Here is a 24506-nt window from a genome sequence, read left to right as displayed (position 1 = left end):
TTTCAAAGAGCCTGTTTTTACGAAATTTATCACCCACAGCTTCACATTATTACGTGAAGGCACCGGCATTAGCGTCTTTTATTCAAAATGTTTTTTTTTAACTCACGAATAGTTGTAACGTAGAATTGATGCTTCAAAAATGAGTTACAAATAAAAACGCGGTAAGTGACACTCCAGTGCTCCATGATAGAAAACTGCTAGACTAAACCTTCATTCTTCTACTTTCCAATGCTGTGTTCGGTTTCTCCCTCCCTTGTTTGGTTCCAGTGTAATCGGAGAACAAAATGTGTGAGGTTCCTTCGTGCAACCCTGTATGATTACAATTATTTCAGGACGTTCACAAGAGTTTAGTAACTTTCTTGGTATCGAAAGTATCAATAATAATAAATAAAAAACGGAACTTTCTTTCGTGGCTTTGATGCAAAATTTCACATGTATTTTCCATCTGTCTTTCATTCAATTCATGTGGCAGCCGTTCTCCGCACTTTTGGGCTTATCCTTCAACGGACAGAAATTGTTTCTTGTGTAACATTTAACATTGCTGCCGTTCGCTTTTGACTAGAAATTTCATCTTCATCAAATATCATTTGCAATTCGACGTCTTCAAATTTTGCTGTTGGTATTCCATGTTCTTCACACCTCACATCAAAATCATGATCTACTGCATACTGCTTCTGATAGAAAATGACAACCTTATAATATCTTTCAAACGAGCCAAAGAGTATCGAAATCGATTTCGGCATATCCAATCAAATTGACCGAATGAAAAAAAAAATTGCCGGATACGTCAGTGTGCGATTAAATATCCAAAATCCTAAGTGCCAGCCTAATACCATTTGAAATTGATGAGAATAACAAAAATGGCAGATTTTAAACAAAGCTAGAATCGTCGAAATCAACGAGAAAATTTAGCGAATAAGAAAACAAATGAGGTTTCTAGGATACGTCAATTTTACGATTTTGATGGAGCGCAACCAAAGCAAAAAAAGGTCATTTTCAATGACTCAAAATATACGAAAATGACGAGAAATAAATGTCACTCTCAGCTGCGCTTGGGAATTATGAGAACGAAAGCCATGTCCAATCAACGACATAAGCGGAACAGTAGTTTCAAAATTGTGTTCTTTCTTTCATTTACCCTTTCAGTCTTTTTTGGTTTTCAGTGAAAATCCCATAGTATGTAGTGTCGATATTCAACCGAAGCTTTGAGAATCGATAATGACAGAAAACGATTCACAATGACTTTCACCTGTGTTCGAATTTGTAGTAGTTTTGGTTTCCAAAAAACTTCTGGGGTGTAATTACTTCAATTCATCATATTTTAGACACTCTTTACAGCCAAACGTCACAGGTTTTCATTATATCGATAATAGAAAAACGAGTGACGTTAACAGCGATACTCTCTTTGTTTTGCAATGAGAGACGAAAATGCTTCGTCTCTTTTCGTTTGTTTTGGATGCGATCATTTACTAATGAGACAGCAAAAAACGAATATGAGGTTGTTGGATTGGACTCTTTCATTGAGAATGCGTGATAATTTTTAGCTCTGGAGCGCACCCACTACGTTTAAGCTTGGAATGGTGTTATGACAGAAGAATTCATTCCGGTACTTTATCTCTTCTTGTTTTTAAACTCAATGCTAAAAATTGAACTGGAATTTTTGCGTTTTTCTTCTTTTCATTTTTCACCAAGACAGAACGGGTCCGGTGGAGCACGCGAATTGGCAGGGCCAGGCGTGGCACAGTTCGCTCTATCACACATAAGCACAGGAGTAGCACAGCCATAAATTTTCAAAAGAAGGTCGTCACATATCAAAGCAAATAGCAGAAAAAGCACTGGCCTTTGTTTCCCAGTTGCCCACTACGCCACAGTGGAACCAGAATGATATAGCAAACTGCTTGGTGGCATTTCTCAGAGAGGTACATATTATTGATACATATTTGTTTAGAGAAAAAGCGATTTGCAGTTTTCTGAACGGTTGTGTTTTGAACTAGAAACAATAGACCAACCGTCAAAATACACATCGTACCCCAGCAGCACATTGTTATTGTTCGTGACAGAAAAAAACTATTTCATTGCACGCCGAACGCGATCGTGAGGAGGTAATAAACTGCTATGACTTACTTGCGAGCAGTAGAGCCATGCAAAAATTGTCTACATCCAGGCGAACGAAGACGAACCCCTCCCGGGTTGTGATATATAACGTGACAAGCGTGCACCACAATGTGAAGGATATCTCGAAGCATGTGAAATGTGTTTATTGTCAGGTGCTTAACTCACGACAGCGCACTGATTCCGGTGAAAGGACTTGTTCATTCCGGTGTACATGCTGCGTCTCGTAGGATTCACTTTATTTTTCACCGATGGTGTTGATACTTAACACATCGAAAAAGCGTACCAACGATACCGTTAACGTGAGGGGTGATGACGCATGAATCGAATTTCACGGCATGATTTGGCAGAACAAACAAATTGAAAGATAGGTGACAAATGTGAAGATGATTCATCCTATTTCATAAGGAGCACTGATATGAGTCACACAAAGCAGGGAGAACTTTTTTTTAAATCATCCAAAAAGTTTTTTCGAATATTATTCGTTGTGAATATGATGTGATTATTTTCACAAAATTTTATGATGAATCATTTGCTTCAGCAAATTTAGAAACGCTTTGCTCAAGTCTTTCCTCATTGGAAAATTATATATAAAATACAAAATGTTGAGTAATCTTTTTCAATCATGAAAAATATGAAAAAAAATCTGTACCTTCGTTTCTCCTCACCAGTAGCTTACAGGTGGGGGTATCCTGTATCGATTTCGGTTACCAAAATGAAACAACCCAGAAAATAGTAGTTTCCCGCGAACGGCAACGCAGTAAAGTTCCCGATGCGGGGTGAGATGTTGATAAATAACTTGTAGCCGTTCTTCGCACACAGGAAGAGTATTGTCGCATGCCATAACCCGCTGACGACTGATTGCTATCGAGTCCAGGTGCTGCTGTTTGTGTGCGGAGGCCTCGCTACCTTTTTACACGGACTGCCGGTGCTTGTGAGACATAAACTATAAACACGAACACTCCATATTTTTTTATAACCATACACCCACATTTTCTTTCTTTCGGGTGACTTTTTCTGTAAGGATTAGAATTTCACCCGATTATAGATATTTCATGTTTTGAGAGGCAATAAAAGTGAATATTTATTCTAGCACCTTTCTTTTGACGCTTGTTTTGCTTACCAGAAACTTTAATTTCGTAATTCTTTTGCTCAAGCGATTGTACTGAGTGGGAACGATGAAAACAGCAATGCGTCCTTGGTAAGATAAACGAGACTTCGTCGTTCACTTGTTTGGATTAGTTGCCAAAGACATTAATTGAGCACGTTTAACATCACATTTCAAGGTCAGGCTTACCAGTTAAAAAGTAGTAATCAGACGCAAGCTTGTAAGAAAAAAAGGATTCCATGAATGAAACAGCCAATTACGTGTCTCTTCCACTTTGTGTGTTTGCATTAATCTGAAGAGGGTGATGAGACTACAAAGAAACAGCAGTTAATTTCAAAGGACGCACCACAATTGACCCATTCGAACCCATTTCGGATGGAAAATGTGTCCTTTTTACTGCTCCGATCGATCGTTTGTCGGGGACATTACAAATTGATTTCACCCCTGAATGCCTTTGGCATCTTGGAAACCAGATTGTTCGAAAGGAATTTCGTTCTGTTGCATTATTCATTGGCTGATTGGGGTCAGAAGCATTGAAATCTAAATAATTCATGGCGAAGTCGACGGATTCCATCGCAAGCGGAATGAACCAAGCAATTAATGTACCAATTTATGGACGGTTAGACAGAGCGTGAATGCACATTCAGTATCAGGTTAATCGATAATCTTGTTAAATCATTCATTGCTAAGAAATATACATACTGAATTTTGATTACAGTCTCCGGGTAGTGCTACAATAAGTTTGTATTATTTTTTTATCTGAATATCCTTCTATTACCGAAAATATGAATATATTCTTGGGCGAAAATAATATCATCTTCTTGGGCGTGACGTAAATTGCCCTAAAAAATAAAATTTAAGGGCTATTCAACAAAGCGCATAAAGTTTGTGAGTTGTGTGATACTAAGGAAATCATCTAGTATATTAATTCCTCAGAGATCCCCGCGAGGAAAAGAATTTAAGTGTAATTCAACAAACTACGTTTCCCAAGTAGTGAAAAAGAAGCGAATTTCAATATTGAAAAAGCATCATTTCAACCTTTAAGTTAACATCTAATAGATTCGAGTGCGGATAAAAAATCGTACCATTATCTAGAAAGGGAATTTTGAAATATCCCAACGGAAAAGAATCTCAACCTACTAATCTTTAGTCCGTGGAAAAACTCTACCATTTAACTTTATCAGAGATGTGAGAACACCACATAAACCAATTATGCGAAGCGTCCGTACATGTACAATAAGCACAGTCGTTAGGGGACCGTTCACAAACCACGTAGACTAAAATTTGGTACTAATTTACTTTTCCCGAATCCATTTTCCGTTGAATAACGCTAAGCTGATGATTGTTTTACGTCATAACAAAAAATTGAGAAAAAAATTTGGCTGGGTTGGCTGAACTGCAAAGTCATTTTTTTTTAAATAAAAAATGGGACTGTGTGTTGTGCATTCGGTGGGACTGGTAAGGAATCATTTATTATAAGTTAATTGCATAAGTAAGTTCATAAGACCAAGCACAAATTCTGGATCTGTACTGCCAATAATTGGGCTGTTTGAAACGAGCGATTCACCAGAAATATTTGGAATTGGACCACAAAAAAAGATGTCGTGTTCCATCAGGACAACGCCACGCCACACACGTTTGCAGTGGTTTGTCAGACACTCCGGGAGCTTGGTTGGGAATTTTAATGCATTCAGCGTATAATCCGGAGCGTATAATCCAGTGATTATCATCTTCTTATTGCATAACAAATATTATTTAGTGAACTTGCATCAGAAGAAAATTGGAATAATCAATCACTTAAGTTTGCCTTCTAGGTTCACCGATTTTTATGTGAAAAGCTTTAATTAATCTACCCTTGAAATGGCAACAAATTATAGAAAAAGCAAATAAAAGATCTTGAAGTTCTCGTAAAAATGAAAGATTTCTTTTTTTCCCATCTTGACGTGAAGAAAATATCATAAACTCCGGGAAGTCTGTAGAGCGGAATATATTGAAAACAAACAATGCGTCAAACGTGATACCTTCGACGTTCTCCATATTCAAATTTTGTTGTGTAGATTACAGAAGTTCTGACATGATGATTAATTTGTCTATCGTAATCTAAATAATTCTATGCTACTTGCATTTTGTCTTTATTCACTTTTACCCAAGACAAAAAATCCGTGCACACTCATCACCGTTGCGTCTTTTTGAACCGTTCAATAAAATTTTTCAGAGCGATAAAAGCTGAATATTTCAAACTGGTTACAGATTTCAACAGTATTGCATAAGTTGTACGCATTCGCAGACTTTGAAAAACTTACATACAAAGATTTTGCTTTCATATCTCGTTCGAGTGTGTGTGTGTGTGTGTGTGTGTGTGTGTGTGTTTTGGTTGAACAAAAAGACCGGTATAGTGTGTGAATGACGATTTCGAAATAAATACACCTAACAAACACCGACACCCGGTACTAGAAATTTAATCTTTATCTAAGGAACAAATGCAACCCTATCTACATAAAACAGGTGCATTTGCTACAACTGAATAAAACGAACTGTATTATTTACATTCAATTTTAGAAGAAGTGTAAAGCAATTGAATTTGTTAAAGACAACAACAATAAGCACTATCTCAGTTCATTCGAACACCATACGGATCGTGTACGAAACCTTATGATTGCGTTTCGAACAGAATTGACGTTTACATTGTGTATCGCTAGTACCAAAGAGTGATGAGATACCAAAGTAAGGAACTTGATGTTCAGAGGATGGGAATACAAGGGTTCCCACATCCCAACATGGGGTAACGGTTTTTCTGACTCGTAGAGGCGAATGACCTTAAGGTTAGAACCTCTACAATCGAAACAAAAAATGCACACTATCGGGCTGATTAAGGCACTCTTTTGCGCTCTTCGCTCTTTTGCGCTAGCGATACACAATGTAAACGTTAATCTCGTTTGAAAGCTTTTAGGGTGACGCGATTGATGCAAATGGTGCAGAATTGTCCGACCATGGAACCATCAACAGTTGGTCTTTGCTTATTTATTTATTTGGAACCGCAAAACCCCCACTGGAGCTGAGATTCGTTAAAAATATTTCTCAAACAGGCATGAAACGTTATCGTCTTTTGTATCAAAAGCAAAGCCTTGGCACTACATTGACCTTCTATTTCAACAGACTTCGCAGCCGATTCAGAGTGTACAGAACCATTGCATAGCTGGTGCTACGATCCTACTGACACTACGAATCCTTCCAGGGCTCGAACATACGACAACTGGTTTGTAAGACCAGTGCCCTATGCATTGACCAGTGCCCTATGCGTAAGACCAGTGCCCTATGCGCCAACCTCGTCTTTTGTATCAACAGATTACAAATATCTAACAGATACACCCTATAAATGTAGAGGATTATGCTTCAGAAACACAAGTGTGAGAAAAAATTGTCCCCCAGTATTCTCAACGGTGTAAGTTTATTACGATTGTCCTTACAGAGTCCTATATCTTCTTACCATAGGCCAGAGAGCAGGGATTCCATGTAAATCACTGGCCGCCTATGACCATCAACTGGCTACTTGCCAATAGCGCAAAAATTTTTTTCACAAAGACAATTTATTTTAAAAAAAACACATACAAAAAATGTCACTGTAGCCACCTACCAACAAAATAAAATCATTATTTTCTTTTAAAAAACATTAAAATCCAAATGAACGATGGGACGTTTCAGAAAGTTCTGTGAGGTTTTTTTTTACACGAACTGCTTCGTCAATCATTAATAAAGAAAACTGAAAGATTCTAGAACTTTGCGAATATAAGTATTTTTGGGCATTGCTTTGCCGAATTTAGAGGCAATTTATAAATTCAAAGGAGAAACATCAGTTTTTTTGGATCATTTTATCTAAATAATTTTTTTCTGGAAGATTCATATAACAGTATCAGAGAAAGCTGCTTTTGCGGGTTTTCAACGATGGCTATTCTCTTAAGTAGTAGTTATTTATTAAGTTGTTTTACTTGGAACGTTTAACTTTTCTGTTATTCAGAGATTTCGATTGAATGTGACCTTCAATGGTATGAAGTGACGCAGCAAACGTGTTCTGCTTGATTTACATGATGGTTTTTTTTAAAAGAATGTTGAAATTTATCCATGTGAAATATTTTGTGCACGCATAATTTCGATAGACCATTTTTATATTTTAATATTAGCCGAATGAAAAAACTTCTTTTTCGTCAGTAGCCAACGGAAAACGGGCTGAAAGTCATTAGATTAGTGGAACAACGGAACAGAAAATTTTCGAATAAAAAATACCAAAAAACAGAACTCGAACCACTTTCTTCTATCAGAGAAAAAAGTGTTTTGCCTACTGAACTACCTGAAGCGGCCTTCGTTGGATAATGATAAAAAAATAAACTAACCACGACTCAACTCCCTAACGAGTAAGTTTAAATGTACTATTTCCATTTCATTTGGTTTGGCGAATGCTTCCGAATATATGTCGTGAGCGCTGAAGCATACTTGTGTAGCTTATGAAAAAATATCAGAATCAGAAAAAACAACTCCGTTCGAGCTCAGAAAAAACAACTCGTTCTTTAGAAAAAAATCCACCACCTGGTACAACCCGACCAGAAGCGATTGCAAAACTAGACAAGCAATATTCAATGAGAATGAATTTACATTTTGCGTTCAACAGGACTGAACAACCACTCACGTCTAGTACCGCGTGACAGATATCCGCACGGAATGATATCCGAATGTCATATCCAGCCCTGCAACCGGGAGAAAATGGAAAATAAAATCGTTTTGCAACCTGTCAACGTCAACTACAGCAACAACATCATCAATAATCATGGGGACGAAACCATCCTCTCCCAGCTCCGTTTTAAGTATTAGAGCCGGTACCAATACAACGTCGAACTGATACGCCTGGCACAAATTAATTTCCCACCCTGAAGGGTGCGATCGTCTATCTCAGCAAAACTCAGTGCAATGAATTGCAAAAGTTTCAATCAACAAGCCAACCGGGAAGCGTGAGTGATTCAGACGAGAAAAAATGCAAACTGTTCAATGCAACATCGCCGGGTGCTACTCTATCGTTGAGAAGCAAAATTTACGCTGTTGTCCGACAATGGATTGCATACCATGTAGGTAGGTACTGCATGTTAAGGATGACAGTTTTTATAACTACTCAGAACGTATCGCTGCGTTAGACGATGATTATACGAATGTCGATCGGTTAACGAATGCATTGAGCGGGTATTGCCAGCACAGCTGATTCCTCCAAGTGGTAATTAAAAGGGATAACATACAAATGCGTCGTGAAGGGTCCTCCTGAATGTACAACGAGCTGTGAGATGGGAGAGCCTCATGCGAACTAGACGATAGAACTCGTTTGTTGCTAGTGTATAACGGTTACAGCACATTGTGCTTTGAGTGTTCTAGAAAATTGCATATTGTTTGAACTGCATCTCGCTTACGAAAGGCAAAGAACGTCACCAGCGTACGCAATCCCAAATGTCAAAGGTCTCAACGACATCTTTTGTCTTTGTGATGAAAGCACGAATCAGAACTTTCTGACAAGTGTCCCTGGGCAAACACTAATGAGGGAAACTATTCACACAAGCATAGGTCAAGTGATGCGTAATTTTCAGTGTTCCCAATGGTGTACAACCTAGCACGATAAAAATGATTTCAAAGTAAACAATGGAACTGATATGGTATACCAATGACGATAGCTAGCAAACAAATTGATGGGTTTTATTTACGTTTTACACACGAAAAGTGAGCCTCTGACAGTAAAGCAACCCTCATCGATAACGCCCCAAAAGATATTGGTAGACAAACCTTTCGGTCCCGCACGCTGTTTAGCGACCTCGGGAAAAAATACTCACAATTTGTATAACCTAAATTTAGAGGAGAATAGTCATACATATTCAAACCCGATGCCATTATTATTACTATTACCAATGGCGCGATCGTCTGCCCCTACCGAAAATCCAGCAGCGTGGTGCCATGCCGAACCGTAGTACAGGGCATAAGACTACCAACAAAGAAAAACACCCGCCGCTAACACCGGCAGCTTCGATGGGTGTTTCAGACACAACTGCATTTACATATCAGCACCCGACTGATTTACATAAAACGAAACAAATATGCGACGCTTCAAACCCTGGGATAACCTTGGCTTTCCATGACCAGTTATAGTGGGGACCAGCAGAATTTCCGTATCCTCGCTCTTACATCGTAACAGAAGCCGCCACGTGCAGCCAGTTAGCGAAATGGAAAACTTGATGAGTAGCTTCAAGTTGAGCGAAGACGGAAATATTTCACTCTTATGGGCCAGAAAAAAAAGAAACCAAAGCGAAAAACTGCCTTCATTTCGTCGGTTTATGTTATGGAGGAAATGGAATTCCTATGGAGACGCATGGTATTTGACTGATTGAAGTCGAGCTAGTTTTAACAAAGCAAACCCTCAACTAATGTTGCAACAGTTTGTAGGGAGGAGCTCATAAGCAATCATCATTAGTCAGTCGCCCGTACATGGAAGGACGCCGTAGAATGAACCAGGATGCCGTGGGGAGACTACTCAGTACATCATGCCACGGTTTGACACCCATTTGTCCATCATTCACTGTCAGAGACTTGGTGGCTAACTATTACATCACCGTCAATGACCGTCATTATCATTATAGTTGTCATTGCAAAATAATGTTGGCTGTTGTCATAGTCGCACTCATTGCTCTGGTGGCACACCCAACAGCTTCGCTGTCCTCCCTCCTAATGACGGGAGGGGAGTGGGGAAATGAGAATAGTGTGTCCTTCAGAAAAAGGGCAAATACGGATACACCCCACCAGTGAGCCCCACGCTGCTCTGGTTTGCACTACCGCTAACAAACCGTTTTCATCTGTGTCTGTTTCTGGTATTTGCCATCTTGCTTCCCGTTGATTGCTGATGGCGCTGACATTTACTATCAATAAACCAACAATGAAACTTTCCAGGATGCCAGTGATTCTGTGGGTGGGTGGCTTTTTTTCTCGACTATAAAAGATTCATTAGCACCAGATTCCAGTTGAACATTTGAATTCAGTTTCGGAAGTTATACAAAGTACTGCGTTTCAAACGACCGATTCCAGTTGGATATTGTAGCACCTATGAATACAAAAACAGTTTTTGGGGATTTCTAACCTGTTTTGCAAAATTTTTATGTGACATTTTTATTGTTCGTACATATAAACAATTCATCGGAATGTAGTTTATGTTTTGTTTGTTTGATGCAGTTGTTAGATAAGCGATAATTCGAAACTATAAAAACAATAACTTTTTGCTAGACTAACATTGAACGCTAGAAATTGGAAAACTTGAGAGGTATAGAACATAATTAAAAAAAAATATACCTTTGTGCCAGAGCAATTGGAAGAACGCAAAATCGAGTCCTGCGTGAGAGTATATCTAATTTGAATTGTTTTCTATAGTCGAATTTCGCACCAACATTAACATATGTTGGAAGCATCCTCTTAGATTTGACTTGAAACTTTCTGAACACTTTGTAGACTTTGTCACAAAAAGCCACTTTATATACTTTGTTTTTCCAAAACTGATCTAAGCTGTCTTTTGAAAAGGGCTAAATATTTTTTTTCAACTAGTTATAGAGGAAAAAATGACAAATCCTGCAAAAACGTTTTGTACTTGTGATTTTTACAAAACCAATCAATTTTTAGAGTAGAATACTGAAAAACCCTTATCGAGTCCTACACCGAAAAAAAAATTGTAAAAATTTAAAATCGATGAACAAAAACCTTTTTTATCGAAAACTTAGCTAAACCAGGGTGGCAAGTGAATTGCCGATTTCAATTTTCCCGTTTTCCCGGTTGCAAAAAAAAAAATTCCCGGTTTTTGGTATAGGCTAGAATCGCCTCTGTTAAGTCTTTTTATAAATATTCCTTGAATTCAAGCTTTGAACAGATATCCCATGTTAAGAAAAAAAAATTATAATGATTGTGATGGGAACCATAAAACCAATTCTTAACAATGTCCTATCGAAAAAACAAAAAAAAAATTTCTCATGCAACAAAATTCAATTTAAAATCATTAGATGTACAAATACCTCAAATTTAGCAAAACCGTTCGATCAGTTTCAACTTTCAAAGAAGTAACTCAAATACTCTCTGAAAACGGTGAATAAGGTCAAAGTCGATAACTTTTCCAATTTTGTGAGTCCTATGGAAATCTCACACAAATATGAGCATAACACAAGTATTGTCTCAAAATGTTCATCATTAGCAAACTTAATAATTTTGGCTCCGGAGAATTTTGAATAATTTAATTAAAAAATGTTTTCGGTGTTACCTTGAGACTTTGCCTGTTAAACCCTTACAAATTGTTGGACGAGACCTGGGGTGTTGGCCCAATTTCCAAAGGAAACATAGAACATGTATGGGACAGTAAATTGTTTCTACACTTTGACTGAAGATTTCGCTCAAACGTAAAATTGGGTATTGTCTCCTACTTTTCACTTGTTGAATGAAAAAAAGTAATGATGCTAACAATTGTTACTCATGTGACAATTCGTCTATAGCAACAATGTAGAATTTCGGGAAAACTTTTGATCGGAACCTCGGAGACTCGACTTAGTTTGACGAAATCAAAAAATGTGCATGTGCAGAATCTTAAACGTGTTTGCAATTTGTGGAACTCGTGTTGAATTTTAGTAGAAAACCGATTATTCTTCATTGCCACGAGATCAACTCTGCTCTAATCTGGTCTATCTGTTTTCACTAATAAAATTATGTTAACAGATTTTATTAGTGAAAACAGATTTAACATCATTTTATTAGTGAAAACAGATAGACCAGATATAGAGTTTCTATGCAACGTAATACATATTTTCTATGAAAATATCTGACATCTCTGTGCACAGCCGATGAAACACACACACTTCACAGCGTTATGTTGACGTATAGCGGAATGAAACCAGTGCTACTAGATTAGCCACAATGGTTATTTCATTAGTATTTAACATGCTCTTCCTGGTAATATTCGAAGCCAAAACAGTTTTATTGAAATATTAATATCAATAATATAATTAAACTAATGTCACGGATACCAAAAAACATACTCTTTGATGAGATTTTGAAGAAGAAAAACAATTTTTATTTTGTAACATTATGAGATAACTTGGCAACTTTGCGAAACCAAATGAGATGAAAACAAAGCGCAATTAAATGAACTAAGTGAAAAACTTTCATCTCATATTTTTAAAGACTTTTATTGATTGTCGGGTAGTTTTTGAAGTATTAAATCGTTAATTAAATAAGTAGCAAGTGAACATTACTAATTATGAAGTCATCCAGCATTCAATGGTAGTGTAATTGTGCGAAAAAGTGATCATGTATTGAGACAAATCGATTAGTAGATAATCAGAAATATGACAAACTGTAAATCTTGAGACGAAAATGTGTCCTAAATTGAAAAGTGAGTTTATTTTAAATGAAAAAACGATAACCGAAGAACTTAAAACCATTTCTTTCAATAGGAAATTGTGACAATAGCTTTTTTAATCATTTTAAAACATTTCACAGTTTGGTTCAGGTAGGTTTTAAAATATTCATGTTCAAAGTAATAAGGTGAAGGGATGAGATGGAAATAGGAGCTCAGATGAAACAGGGAGCCGTTACACTATATTAGTTATTTACTAAACGACTCGACCTCGGCTATACCGGTAGCCAGTTCCTCGTTCCGGAAGTACCAGAAATAGTGATAAAAAGCTCCAAAACGAAACTCACTCATTTTTCTCAGACATGGCTCAAAAGATTTTCACAAACTTAGGCTCAAATGAAAGGTCCTATTGTCCTAGAGGTTGCTGATGAATTTCATCAATTATAGGCAATTATAGGCTTATACTTTTATTACCAAAGTTTATTTAATTACAAAAATGCCAGGTCGTACATGGCCCGTGTATTCAGTTCAAGCTAACAAAAGAATCTGATCTCCTCGCCGTGAATGCAAAATTTTCTGCGCAAAAAAGGGTTTGTGCGATATTGACACGTCCTTACACTCTACCTAGTATTTATACATTCAGCAATAATGTTACACAAAATGCTACATACCCAAAAAAAACCTTCTTATTTTATTCAGGTTTTAAATAGAATTTTGGTGACAGTCCTTTAGTGATATATTTAAAAACATTAGTAATATGCGAAAAGCATCATTACATCACTAGGTGGATTAAAACAGTATTTTCAGTCTGAAACGGTAGAGATACGAAGAAGAAGACCACAGCTAGTAAGTTGAATCGATCAAGGTTAGGTAGGTTTAAAAAGCATTGCTGCATTGGGTTGGTGGCTAGCAATGAGTAGACAAGGAAGGAAGGTTGTTAATTAAGGGGCTTTGGAGATAAAATTTGCAGTACTCTCAATATGATAGGATCAATAAAGATTAGAGTGATACAAATCCATCTCCTGCATAAACTCTGCGAATAGAGTAAATTTTACATCAGAAATCCCAGCATGTGATATTTGTGCTGTCACTAGTGAACTAACTTTTGGTGGTATATTATACTCTATCATACTGATACAAAAGAGAATATTCAGTAGAAAGATCTTCAGTAAGGTAAATGCTGGACGTATCATTTGCACAGCTATAAATTAGGATACTAACGAAGTATTATGAGCTCAATTTGAAGACTTGAGCATTTCGAAAACTATTTATTTGATGTGTACCCGGTCGAGTTGGATAGGGATTTCATTAGTACATAACCAACGCTATCACTCTCAATTAGTTAGAAAAGATGATCTCTTGAGCTGTATCCAAATAAGGCAGCTATTGGTGTAGCTGGGGAACTTGCGGTAAGCAACAGCTTTTTTATTTGAGGGTTCAATTTGCTTTTATATCTCATCCGAGACAGTCCTTGCACTGCCGAAACAATGAAATGAGAAAAACCTAACGAAAAGACAATGGTAATTCCAAGACCAAGTTGAATCGTTTTTCACTTCAAATTGAGATTGAGATTGAGAATCCAATTAGATTCGCAAATGAAAACAACTTACAACTGCAACAGAAGTACGCATGCAAAACCTCCCTCCAGAAAAGAATTCATTGGTAGAGGTTTTTTTCAGTACGTAGAGAATATTTCCAATATAAAAGGTGTGCGTATGCAGGCGGTCAGTTAAATCAATCCCTCCTCAAGTCATTATATCATAATGGCCATGTAGATCACTAGTTACCTACAAAAATTCAGGTTTCAATCTTGTCAACAGACCGTTTGCAGGCCAAGCCTTGCGAAAAAAATGACATCTCGAGCCATGAAGAATGGAACTTCTTCTACGCAAATTACAAGTAATTCCAATACTCTAAAGCAGGGGTTCCCAAACTATTTTTGGTCATGGACCCCTTCACTAAAATTAGTTTAGGCCTCAGACCCCCATCAACAAATTCCTTTGAAAATTCAATTTCTTGCTGTTTTAATATTGATGTAAAATACTTACCAAATTTCTTCGGATGGTCAAGTAAACACAACTTTTCCAGCGTAAAAATTTCAAATAACAACTAGACCTCGTCGACCCCCATATTCAGTTTTCGTTAACGTCGACCCCCGCAAAAGGAATATCAATCCCAAGGGGTCTATATCGACCACTTGGGAGCCTTTGCTCTAAAGAAAGAAATTAAAAACAGGCAAACACGCTCATCAAATAAACCATCCATCATAGCATACTGTTCAGCGTCCCTCACGGGGCATCGAGTTAAGTTGTACTCGCCATTGAGGAGAAACTCTGAGTCGATTACCATCGATAAAAACGATTTTAAAACTACCATAGCTTCTAAATACATAGTAAAGCTTTCTATCGAGCAACAGCGATGTCAACACCATCTGTTTCTGAACTTTAGGAAAGCATACAATTGTGTCATGCGCGGTGGATCTTCAAGAATTGAAGAATTTATCCATCAATGTCAAATATTGGCACACAGCATCCGAAAAACAATCGTTCATTTCATTTATGCTATTGAATGTTTAAAAAAAATGCTCAAGATCCACCTACCTGTACATCAAAGTTGTGTGGCTGCTGCAACAGATTAGCAGATGATTCAATCTGGTTATGGCCCTGACCGGGTTGGTTAACCATTTGACTCTAAAATGATATAAAATTGCATGGTTATCAAGCTGTTAGAGACGAAAATCGAGTGCGGACAGCAAACCTGCGTAATCTGCGGAATCCCTCCTACGCCGTTCATCACGTGACTCTGCATCTGGTTAAGCTGATTCATTTGATTCATCTGACTGAGCTGATTCATTTGGCTCATCTGGTTGATCATCTGGGGATGGTAGGAACCCAACGCAGCAGCCTGCTGGGCCACATCGTTTGCACCACCACCGGCACCAACTGCGGCTGCAGCGGCGGCAGCAGCCGAACCGAGCATGTGGTGTAACGAGGGATGCTGAGGGAAGCCAGAACCGTGGTGCGACGGGGCGTCCAGTAGGTTCGAGCCGCGCGGAACATGCTCCTCCGCCGGCGACGGTTGGCGGGAACCGGGAGTGCGACTGGAAGTAAAAATGTAACTACAACTCTGTTACAGATTGGTGCTGACTGAGCAGAACATACTTAAATCCTTTGTCGTCATCAATTCCATTTACGATCACCACTCCGTTGGTCGAGTTTACTTCCTCCTTCTTCAAACCGTTCGATTCGAATGGCGAGTTGGCTTTGTCTTTGTCGTCAGATGTCTGGAATGGGAATGCATGAACATTATTAAACAATATCAAATGCGATTGCTCAATCGTTTTAATATTAATAATCGTGTAGCATATTATCAATATAAAAGGCATTCGAGCTTTTCAAAATGTTCTTGGACGTTTAAGCAATTACTCAACTTGAAAATGTTTTTATTTATTTTTTAAAAGTCAATCCACAGCAAATTACGGTTTTGAGCATGTTAGAATACTGACAGGTGGAAAAAAAATCAATGTTTAGATATCATTTTTTTGTGGAATTTAACCATTAAGTTTCAATAAACTTCAGCTTGGCCGGTTTGGCGGTTCAATACATAGTGCGCTGGTCTTACAAGCCAGTTGTCATATGTTCGAACCCCGACCTGGAAGGATTCTTATACCGTTTTCGTTTTAGAATCTACACGCGGGCGACTCTGACTCCGAATAAAACGAAAACGTGGTACGCGCCCTAAACAACAACTCATATAAAAAAAATACAAACCCGCATGGATGCGTGGTGCGACCCGAGAAAATGTTCAGAGCGAAACTACGCGATTTGAGTCCGGTCTAGAGCGACCCCGACTCATCAAAAGTTGTTTTGGCGACTCTGGGTCAGCTCTCGGGCTGCTCTGATCAATAAACGAAAACGGTATTAGTGTCAGTAGGATCGGTAGTACCAGCCATGCAATGATCCTGTACGCTATGAGTCGGCTGTGAAGTCTGTTGAAACAGAACGGTCAAATTCCACGGATGGAATGTAATACCGGGACTTTGCTTTGCTTTCAACAAACTTTGCAAATCGATTTATAGCGTACAGAAAATTTTGCAATGCCAGTGCTAAAATCCTATTGACTCTAAATATCTACACTCTGCATCAACTTGAACAATCTACAAAATGAAACTGTCCTACTATTTCCGGTACCTCTAGAATTGGAGACAAGGATTTTCGGAGCTTTGTTTGCCTTCTACTGAAATTGACTATCGATAGGTTTAATGTTAAGATCTGTTTAGAAAATTTTTTATGTGTTTTACTTAGCCGCATTAAGTGACGGTATAAAATTTTTAATAAACTTCACCCTATAATTCCGAAACCGGCAGTCGGATCTGGATTAAATTCAGGAATTTCTTATGGGATCATAAGACCAAATTTCATTTGATCCAAAGGTTGTGAAACTAGGTCAAGCTATCTCCGAGAAAACTGAATGAGTTCCAGTATATGCTTCTGGAATCGGAAGCCGGAATTGGTTTGAGTTCTATTGACAATGACCACCGTTTGAAATAGTTTTGACCTAGTTTACGGTGAAAATGTTGTATCATTCTTCACCCTGTAATTCCGGAACCGGATGAAATTCAGGAGTTTTGTACGAAACCATAGGATACGACAGTTCATTTGAACCTTAGCTTGCAAAAATCGCTTACGCCATCTCTGAGGAAAGCAAATCAGTAGTTTGAGATTGACATTTTACATTTATCATCCTGTAACTCCGGAACCGCAAGTCGAATTTTAACAAAATTCAGGAACTTTGTATAGAACTTTAACATTTAACTTTAACTTTAACTGAATTTGAATTTGTTTAAATCGATTTAGCCATCCCTGAGAAATTTTAGTGCACAGAACCACATACAAACATTTTGCGTACTCGACAAACTGAGTTGAATGGTATATGACACTGGGCCCTCCGGGCCTTAGTTCAAAAATCGGGTTTTACAGTGATTGCATAACCTTTCTATAGGAGATAACCTCATATATAAGCTTTCTATATGAGAGTAGACCCAGCGCTGTTCTACAATTCTTAGCTCCTAGCATTCTAATTATTATTGAGAACTGTCGTTGAGAAAGGTTCTCCATTTTTTCTAAATTCATTCATTTTTCCTCTCGAATTTCATGTATTCGAGATATAAATACAGAATATTGTTTTCTATTACTGCAGTACACTATTTTACATTCATTGTTTGATTACAACTTATTCCTTTGGTTGTTACACAGTGAAATAATAACAATTTTATTGGTGACGGTTATAATTAGTATTTAGTCAAATTGCTGTAATGTCTTATTGCGGTCCCAGCTTATAGCTCATTTCCAGTCTACAATGCAAGAGCGTGATAATATTGGTCAGCACTACTTATTTTGTCAGAATTTATGAACCATATGTCAGAGCAATCGCTTATATATGAAATAATTAAAAATCGACATCAAGCTACAGAAAAATAAAAGCTTCCCAGAAAAGCAAGTCCAGAATATTTTAACACTGTGTATCAGAAATCAGAATAAATTGGCTCAAGTAAAACATTCTCCTGGTTAAGGGGCGGGTAGGGTCTAACACCTTTGAAAAATCATTTATTATTTTCTTTGTATTTTCTTATAGTAAAACATTTAAAGAATATCTGTGAAATTTTCAAGCCTATCGAAGCCAAACTCAGCAAGTTATGGGCCTTCATCTTTACTTATCTCATACTGCGAAGAGGTAAGAGCTCGGTACACAGGCCCAAAATGTCTACTTCGATTGACTTCAAAACTTGACGAAACATTCTTGAAATGTTTCATTACAATAAATTATAAAATGAAAAATATGATTTTTTGAAAATGTTAGACCCTACGGGAACCCTGGAGTAATAAATTGTTTCCATTGATGTTATAAATAAAAAACTTTAAACGCGTTTTTCTCGAAAGCAAGTTTTGAAAGTCCGTGTCCATCGTCATTTAAAAACTACGGCACCAATTTTTTTCAAATTTTCCACACACTTTCTACATATAAAAAACCAGACTCCAACGTTTTCCTTTTTGTTGTTTGTTACTTTGGGGAGGTTTTACAGCAACAAAATGGCGGTTTTTTAATGAAAAGTCGTAATTTTCACTTTGAACAACCACCAAAAATTAAAAAAAAACCGAACAGAAACGTTGGAGTCTAGAAAAACTTCTACCCTAACAACGCTACTTTGATTTGTTCACTTCTGATTAGTCTGCGCTGAGATACTGTGGACACCGCAAATCATTATTTTTAAGACGTGTCCTCAAAAATACCTCTTCACCGACTTATTTCTCAATAATTTTCCACGAATACAAAATGTTGTTCGAATGATGCTTTTTATCATGCAAAACATTTGAATTTATTTTGTTGAACGAAAATTCTGGAAAAAATTCGCTAAAATGACGATTTTTTTCATCGTTTAGACCCTACCCCCCGTTAAGAAGATAGAAAGACAGCACAAAATGAAAACTAATAAACTTCGTAAAGTTGTTTACGTTCTGGACTTAATCAGTAGAGACGCTGTTCTTCGGCGCAACTTAAGTGTTTAAAGTCAAGTAGGCATAACTTTACCGTTAACTTAACTGTTTAGTGGCGTGTCAATTCAACATGAACTCCTATGCACTGACGAGTCTACGACGAAACGTAAGAATAAAAAAAAAGTAATGTGCGCTTAGTACAAACCGGTTACTTGTAACCAAACCCCTAAATGATTTAAAAAAAATCGCTCAGCATTCCCAAAAGGATGCTGAACGATTTGTAGGGGTCAAAATACAAATTCAATAACACCTTTAAACTGTGAAAAGATATAAAGATTTTACAAAACGGACACTCTTCTGCATCTCCTGAAGGATGCAATAAGATTAGACATAATAATGACAAGAAGTAAAATTCGGCATCATATGAGGGATGCCAAACAATCTGCTTTTAAAGTAAATACAGTAAGGATTCATTCATTCCGAGGGAATGAAGAATCACTTTTCAGCGAGTGAGGCCTCTTATCCGATTTGATGAGAAACGATAGAATATTCTCCAATTTTAGTTCACCATACACACACTCTGTGAAGCCCCAAAAACCCAGAGTTGCGTCGGGTCAGGGTCATTTGACCGAAAATGACATAGAAATTGATTTCAAATAAAAATGAAAGATTCGCACTCAATTTTTTAACTCAAAATCGTGCGTCTGAAACGATGCCTATTTTAAATAATGGATAATTATTCTCTTGAGTTCAATCCAGAGATAATACTATTTTGGTTGAACTTTCTAGATTGATTTTTCAATCCTTACAATCGGCTAATTGACTTTATCAACTACTAACTATCAAAGCATTTGCTTTAGTATATCAAACGGCATAATTTCGCGGTACTTTTAAGTTAGGGGTTATATACAAAGGTATGGATCTAAAAATCGATTTTTTTTCATTGCATATTCTAAATTTCATTCAGAATTTAGCGCTAGATTTCAAATGGTAGCAGTTCATAGCATAGGCAATTAATCCGAAAATGTAACAACTTTTTTTGAGAATCGAATTGTTCAAGTACATTAAAACATTTTACTTTCATATTATTTTTACTTTTCTGATGTCTGTCTAGCGATTCATTTTGGGAAAGGGCCACAACTGTAACAATATCTTTTTTTTCATGAGTCAATTTGCTTTTTTTTCCACAGAACTACCAACAAATTGTCTTTCGCTTGTGCAAATTTAGCACATTTTTTCTTCTTAACTTAGTATATAACCCCTTAACTGTTTGCAAACAGGCGCCAGCTACGACCTTACTAAGGCTAAGGAACTTAACTTTCGGCGAGATGTATAGTTCACAGTTGCGTCTATATAGAGCAATTACATATTGGATCATTTGAAGTATCGTAATCGGTTCTAAACAAATCGCACGAATAATAATCGCAATATTTTAGTTGTGTTTACAATGACAATTCAGAGTTTCGTTCAGAAAACAGCAATGTTGCAGTGTTTTACTCGTTACTAACGACATCGTAGAGCAGTTTTAAATTTGACAGAAGAACTGGTCGAATAAATAAAACTAGAACGGCTTGCTGGGGATACGTTTGTTCCCGTTTCTGCTCTATTATAGATCTTCCATATGGAACTTCTAGCTGCTAAATTTGCTGTTATGCTTTATCCAATTAGTTGATAGTGGTAAAACTGCTTCTGACCCAACAAAATCGTTAGTTGCAACAACTCTAGCCAACTTATTAGCCCATTCATTATCAGTAATATCAGAACGATCAGATACCCCTGAAAAGTACAGTATTTGAAACGTTGAGATCTTCGATTTACGTTCGACAAGAGAACACTAGCGTTAATCGTAATTCATTCCATTTGAAGGTCTAAAGCTCTAAAAAAACTCGTTTGAAACATTACAGCCATCATCTGCCTAGTAAATGCGATTACTATAATCTCATTTCACGACAGTAGACACCAGCACGATCATCTATCAGAAAACCGTCCGTATAACGAACTATTGGTTCATCAAGTTGTCATCACAAACAACCAGATAACAACTTTTCAAGAAGGAAACATATTACAAGGAATGTTTTGAAAGGAAATTTGCATGTGAGAGTTAGTTCACTAGGAGCGAGTAAATACTCATCCCAAGTAACAATTTAATTACACCATCTTGGGGACACCCACAAACACTTAGATTGCTTATCTCTGGCTGCCGTAGCAGTACGCTAAAAGGTCGATTGCAAAGCATCGCGTGTATCCAATTTGTGATACTTGAAGGTATGCCATAACCGCGTGCTGCTTCCAGAATTGAATTGAAAGACACGTTACTGATGTTGCATCAACGTAATTTATACTGAATGGTACTTCGTATATGGGATAGGCAAGAGCTAGTTTATCAAATTTAACCAGCATTGATAATTGCATTTTCTGTAGCTTTTGTAATAATAGAATTCATTTGTCAAGGTAACTTAAAATTGTTGGAAATTCACCTGGGATTTATATGCGAGTTTGGGTAGTCTTGTTGTGGCTCACGCATACGATTTATAACATAAGTGAATTGCTACAAGGGTAGTGATTGTTTTCAAAACTCGAAAACACTATAACAAACTTCCTGTCATAGAAAAACAATGTGAAACTTACCTTGTCATTATCATCAAATTTCAATCCCTTAAAACGAGGTTCTAAGCTAGCAAGCGGACTTTCCTTATTTGTCGGTGATCCACCGAGGACATATTCAACCATTTTTACACCAAGACCTCCGGTAGAATCGCGTGGACTAAAAAAAATAAATGAAAACATCTCAATTATGTACCGCACTGTGTTTTCCTCAGTGTTTCGACAAATTACCTCAAGATTCCCGTCGATCCAGTCGGATTCGTGTCCGGAGCGTGTGGGAAAATGCGCCTCGATGCCAATATCGCGTCACCCTGCGAGGACCATGTTGAGTCACGCCATACCTGATGATCAGTGGATCCATGCAACTGCAGGGGAGCCAGCGGCCCAGTCGCTCCGGTGGCCACCTTAACATCGTTACTGCCACCCTTTTCCCAGAGCTTTTTAGTTGCTGATGTGGTGATCTGGAAAAAAAACGAAAAACAAATGAAAAACATTAGTGAACGTGTACATCCTCTGGGGTCAAAATCACATGGTTGATCATCGACCGCGGTAATCATAACCGATGCCCGCAACACAAATTTCATTAATTGATCATAAGGCCGTATGCCTCTCTGACGTCATTTGTGTGTGTATACGAACTAGGAAAACTCAATGAAGTCAATTTCTCTAGCAACCTAACTTCAGCGCACACACACACAATTTTAATCCACAGTGGAAGCGAAATCGATTATTTCAAACAGTGAAAGACCCCAACAAGAGGAAAACGATAATTATCCGCGGAACAAACGACCTACAAATTTCAGAAGCTGCACACGAGATTCGCTCTCCACCTCGCACAGCATAGACAGCTACGGCAGGCATTTCGCGAAAATTTGGTGGCGATCTGGCACAGACCACTAGAGTTTGTGCGCCCATTTGGCTGAAAATCAAGAAAAGATGCCGATCGGGTTGAACACCTTCGCGAGGCCGGACGGCACATCGTACTCGTAATTAGTTTGGTTCCATGGGTAAATTTTCCCACTTCTTTCCTTCTCCATTAACGCGGTGCCACACACAGAAAATTGTACATTGAGAACAAACCATGCATCTGATGATCGGTTTTGTCTAGTTCAGCATTGATGTGGCCAGGGTCATTTGTAAAGTGAGCTCAGCCCCGGTATAATTTAGTTTTAAAGGTATGTTATGTTTTAGCCTTGAAGTTTTCTCCGAACTTTTTATACGGGGGACGCTTATCGCATAAAAAACCGCATAACTTTGAAAATTCGTATTAAAAAAGCCGCTAAACTAAGGAATCATTCGTCATCTAACACTCGATGTGGATAGACGAATAACCTACTACGACTAATTTCGATTTTGTTTTATTTTTTATTCGCAGTTGTCTACCTACCCAAGCTATGGGTAAAAACCGCCATAGATCCGAGAAGGATCCAAAGGATGCTAAGCGTCTGAAGCCAAGTGATGTACAGGTAAACGACCGTTTGCTGAGTAAAAACCAATATGCTGATCTGCCAGTAGATGTCGAAGAGGAACTGCAGAAGAAGGAAAAAAGACGCCTTTCTACCTGAAGGGCTTCCCACCAACTCTACGCTCGGATTTCAACACACTGATCAGCAAAGGACTACAGGCAACAATCCGTTTATGTACTTAAGGCTACAAAATAACTGTTCCGGCTTTGAACCACTACAAAGGAGTGGAATGTTATCTGAAGCAGACAAAAGCGGAATACTTCACACACGATATTGCCGCCAACAAACCTATGAAGGTTGTACTTCGAGGACTACCCGACATGATGGAAGCCGAACTAAAGCAGGCACTGTCGGAGGCTGGACTAAAGCCTTTGATGGTGTTCAAAATGAAGCGACATAATACGGATAAAAAGTTTAGAGATCAACTGTACCTGATTCATCTGGAGAAGGGCTCCATCACCATGAGTCAACTGAAAACGATTAAATCGTTATTTCACATAATCATCGAATGGCAAAAGTATAAACCGGTACATCGGGATGTCACACAGTGCACGAACTGTTTGAACTACGGCCATGGAGCGAGGAATTGCCACATGAAAAGTCGGTGCGGGAAATGTGCCGAACCACACAATACCAACGATTGCCTACTAGATGACATCGCTGTAAAATGTGTGAACTGTGATGGCGACCATCCATCTACTAGCAAATCGTGTCCCAAACGTGCTGAGTTCACAAAAATTCGACAACAGGCGTCCCGCAAACAATCAACGCGCAAGAATGTTCCACAGAAGGATGAAGTTAATTTCCCACGGCTCCCACCGAAGAGGGATATTCCGAATTTGCCGCCACTTCCTCGCAGCAATCCAAAGACTTCAGCCGCTGGATCTCAAAAAGAATCTTCCTCAAGAATCCCTCCTGGATGGGGCAATAATCAACCACAAGCAAAGGATGACTCTGGTGATTTATTCTCTGCTGAACAACTGATCGTCATTTTTGAAACAATGACAACAAAACTACGAAACTGCAGAACGCGGTTAGAGCAAATCAACGCCTTAGGCAAATTCATCATCGAATATGCAATATAATGAGTTGGTTATAGTAAATTGGAATGCTTGCTCACTCAGGAGCAAAACTGCTGAATTGTCCGACTTTCTTCAAGAGAAGAATGCCGATATTGCTATTTTAACTGAAACTCATCTTAAACCTGAAATTTCTATTTTTATTTCCAATTACAGGATTCACAGGCTCGACAGGGCAACTACCAGAGGAGGGGGAGTTGCCATTGCCATTAAACGATCCATTCAGCACAGGCTTCT

At 38.0% G+C, this 24506-nt stretch overlaps 1 protein-coding gene across 5 annotated transcripts in view; it reads right to left on the bottom strand.

The window, feature by feature from the left end:
* Positions 1 to 24506, bottom strand: part of LOC131427908 (maternal protein pumilio) — a 325778-nt gene that overhangs the window by 236742 nt on the left and 64530 nt on the right. For 4 of the 5 annotated variants that reach the window (XM_058591489.1, XM_058591488.1, XM_058591487.1 and 1 more), the window contains 5 exons: positions 21956 to 22185; positions 21749 to 21884; positions 15788 to 15909; positions 15384 to 15744; positions 15227 to 15316 (listed from right to left, as the gene is read on the bottom strand). In XM_058591489.1, coding sequence (XP_058447472.1) covers positions 15227 to 15316; positions 15384 to 15744; positions 15788 to 15909; positions 21749 to 21884; positions 21956 to 22185 — 939 coding nt within the window. The remainder of the gene's footprint in view (positions 1 to 15226; positions 15317 to 15383; positions 15745 to 15787; positions 15910 to 21748; positions 21885 to 21955; positions 22186 to 24506) is intronic. The other variant, XM_058591491.1, reaches the window with a different exon arrangement.

The sequence above is a fragment of the Malaya genurostris genome, chromosome 2 (assembly GCF_030247185.1).
Source record: "Malaya genurostris strain Urasoe2022 chromosome 2, Malgen_1.1, whole genome shotgun sequence".
NCBI lineage: Eukaryota > Metazoa > Arthropoda > Insecta > Diptera > Culicidae > Malaya > Malaya genurostris.
This window is presented reverse-complemented; position numbering and strand designations above follow the sequence as displayed.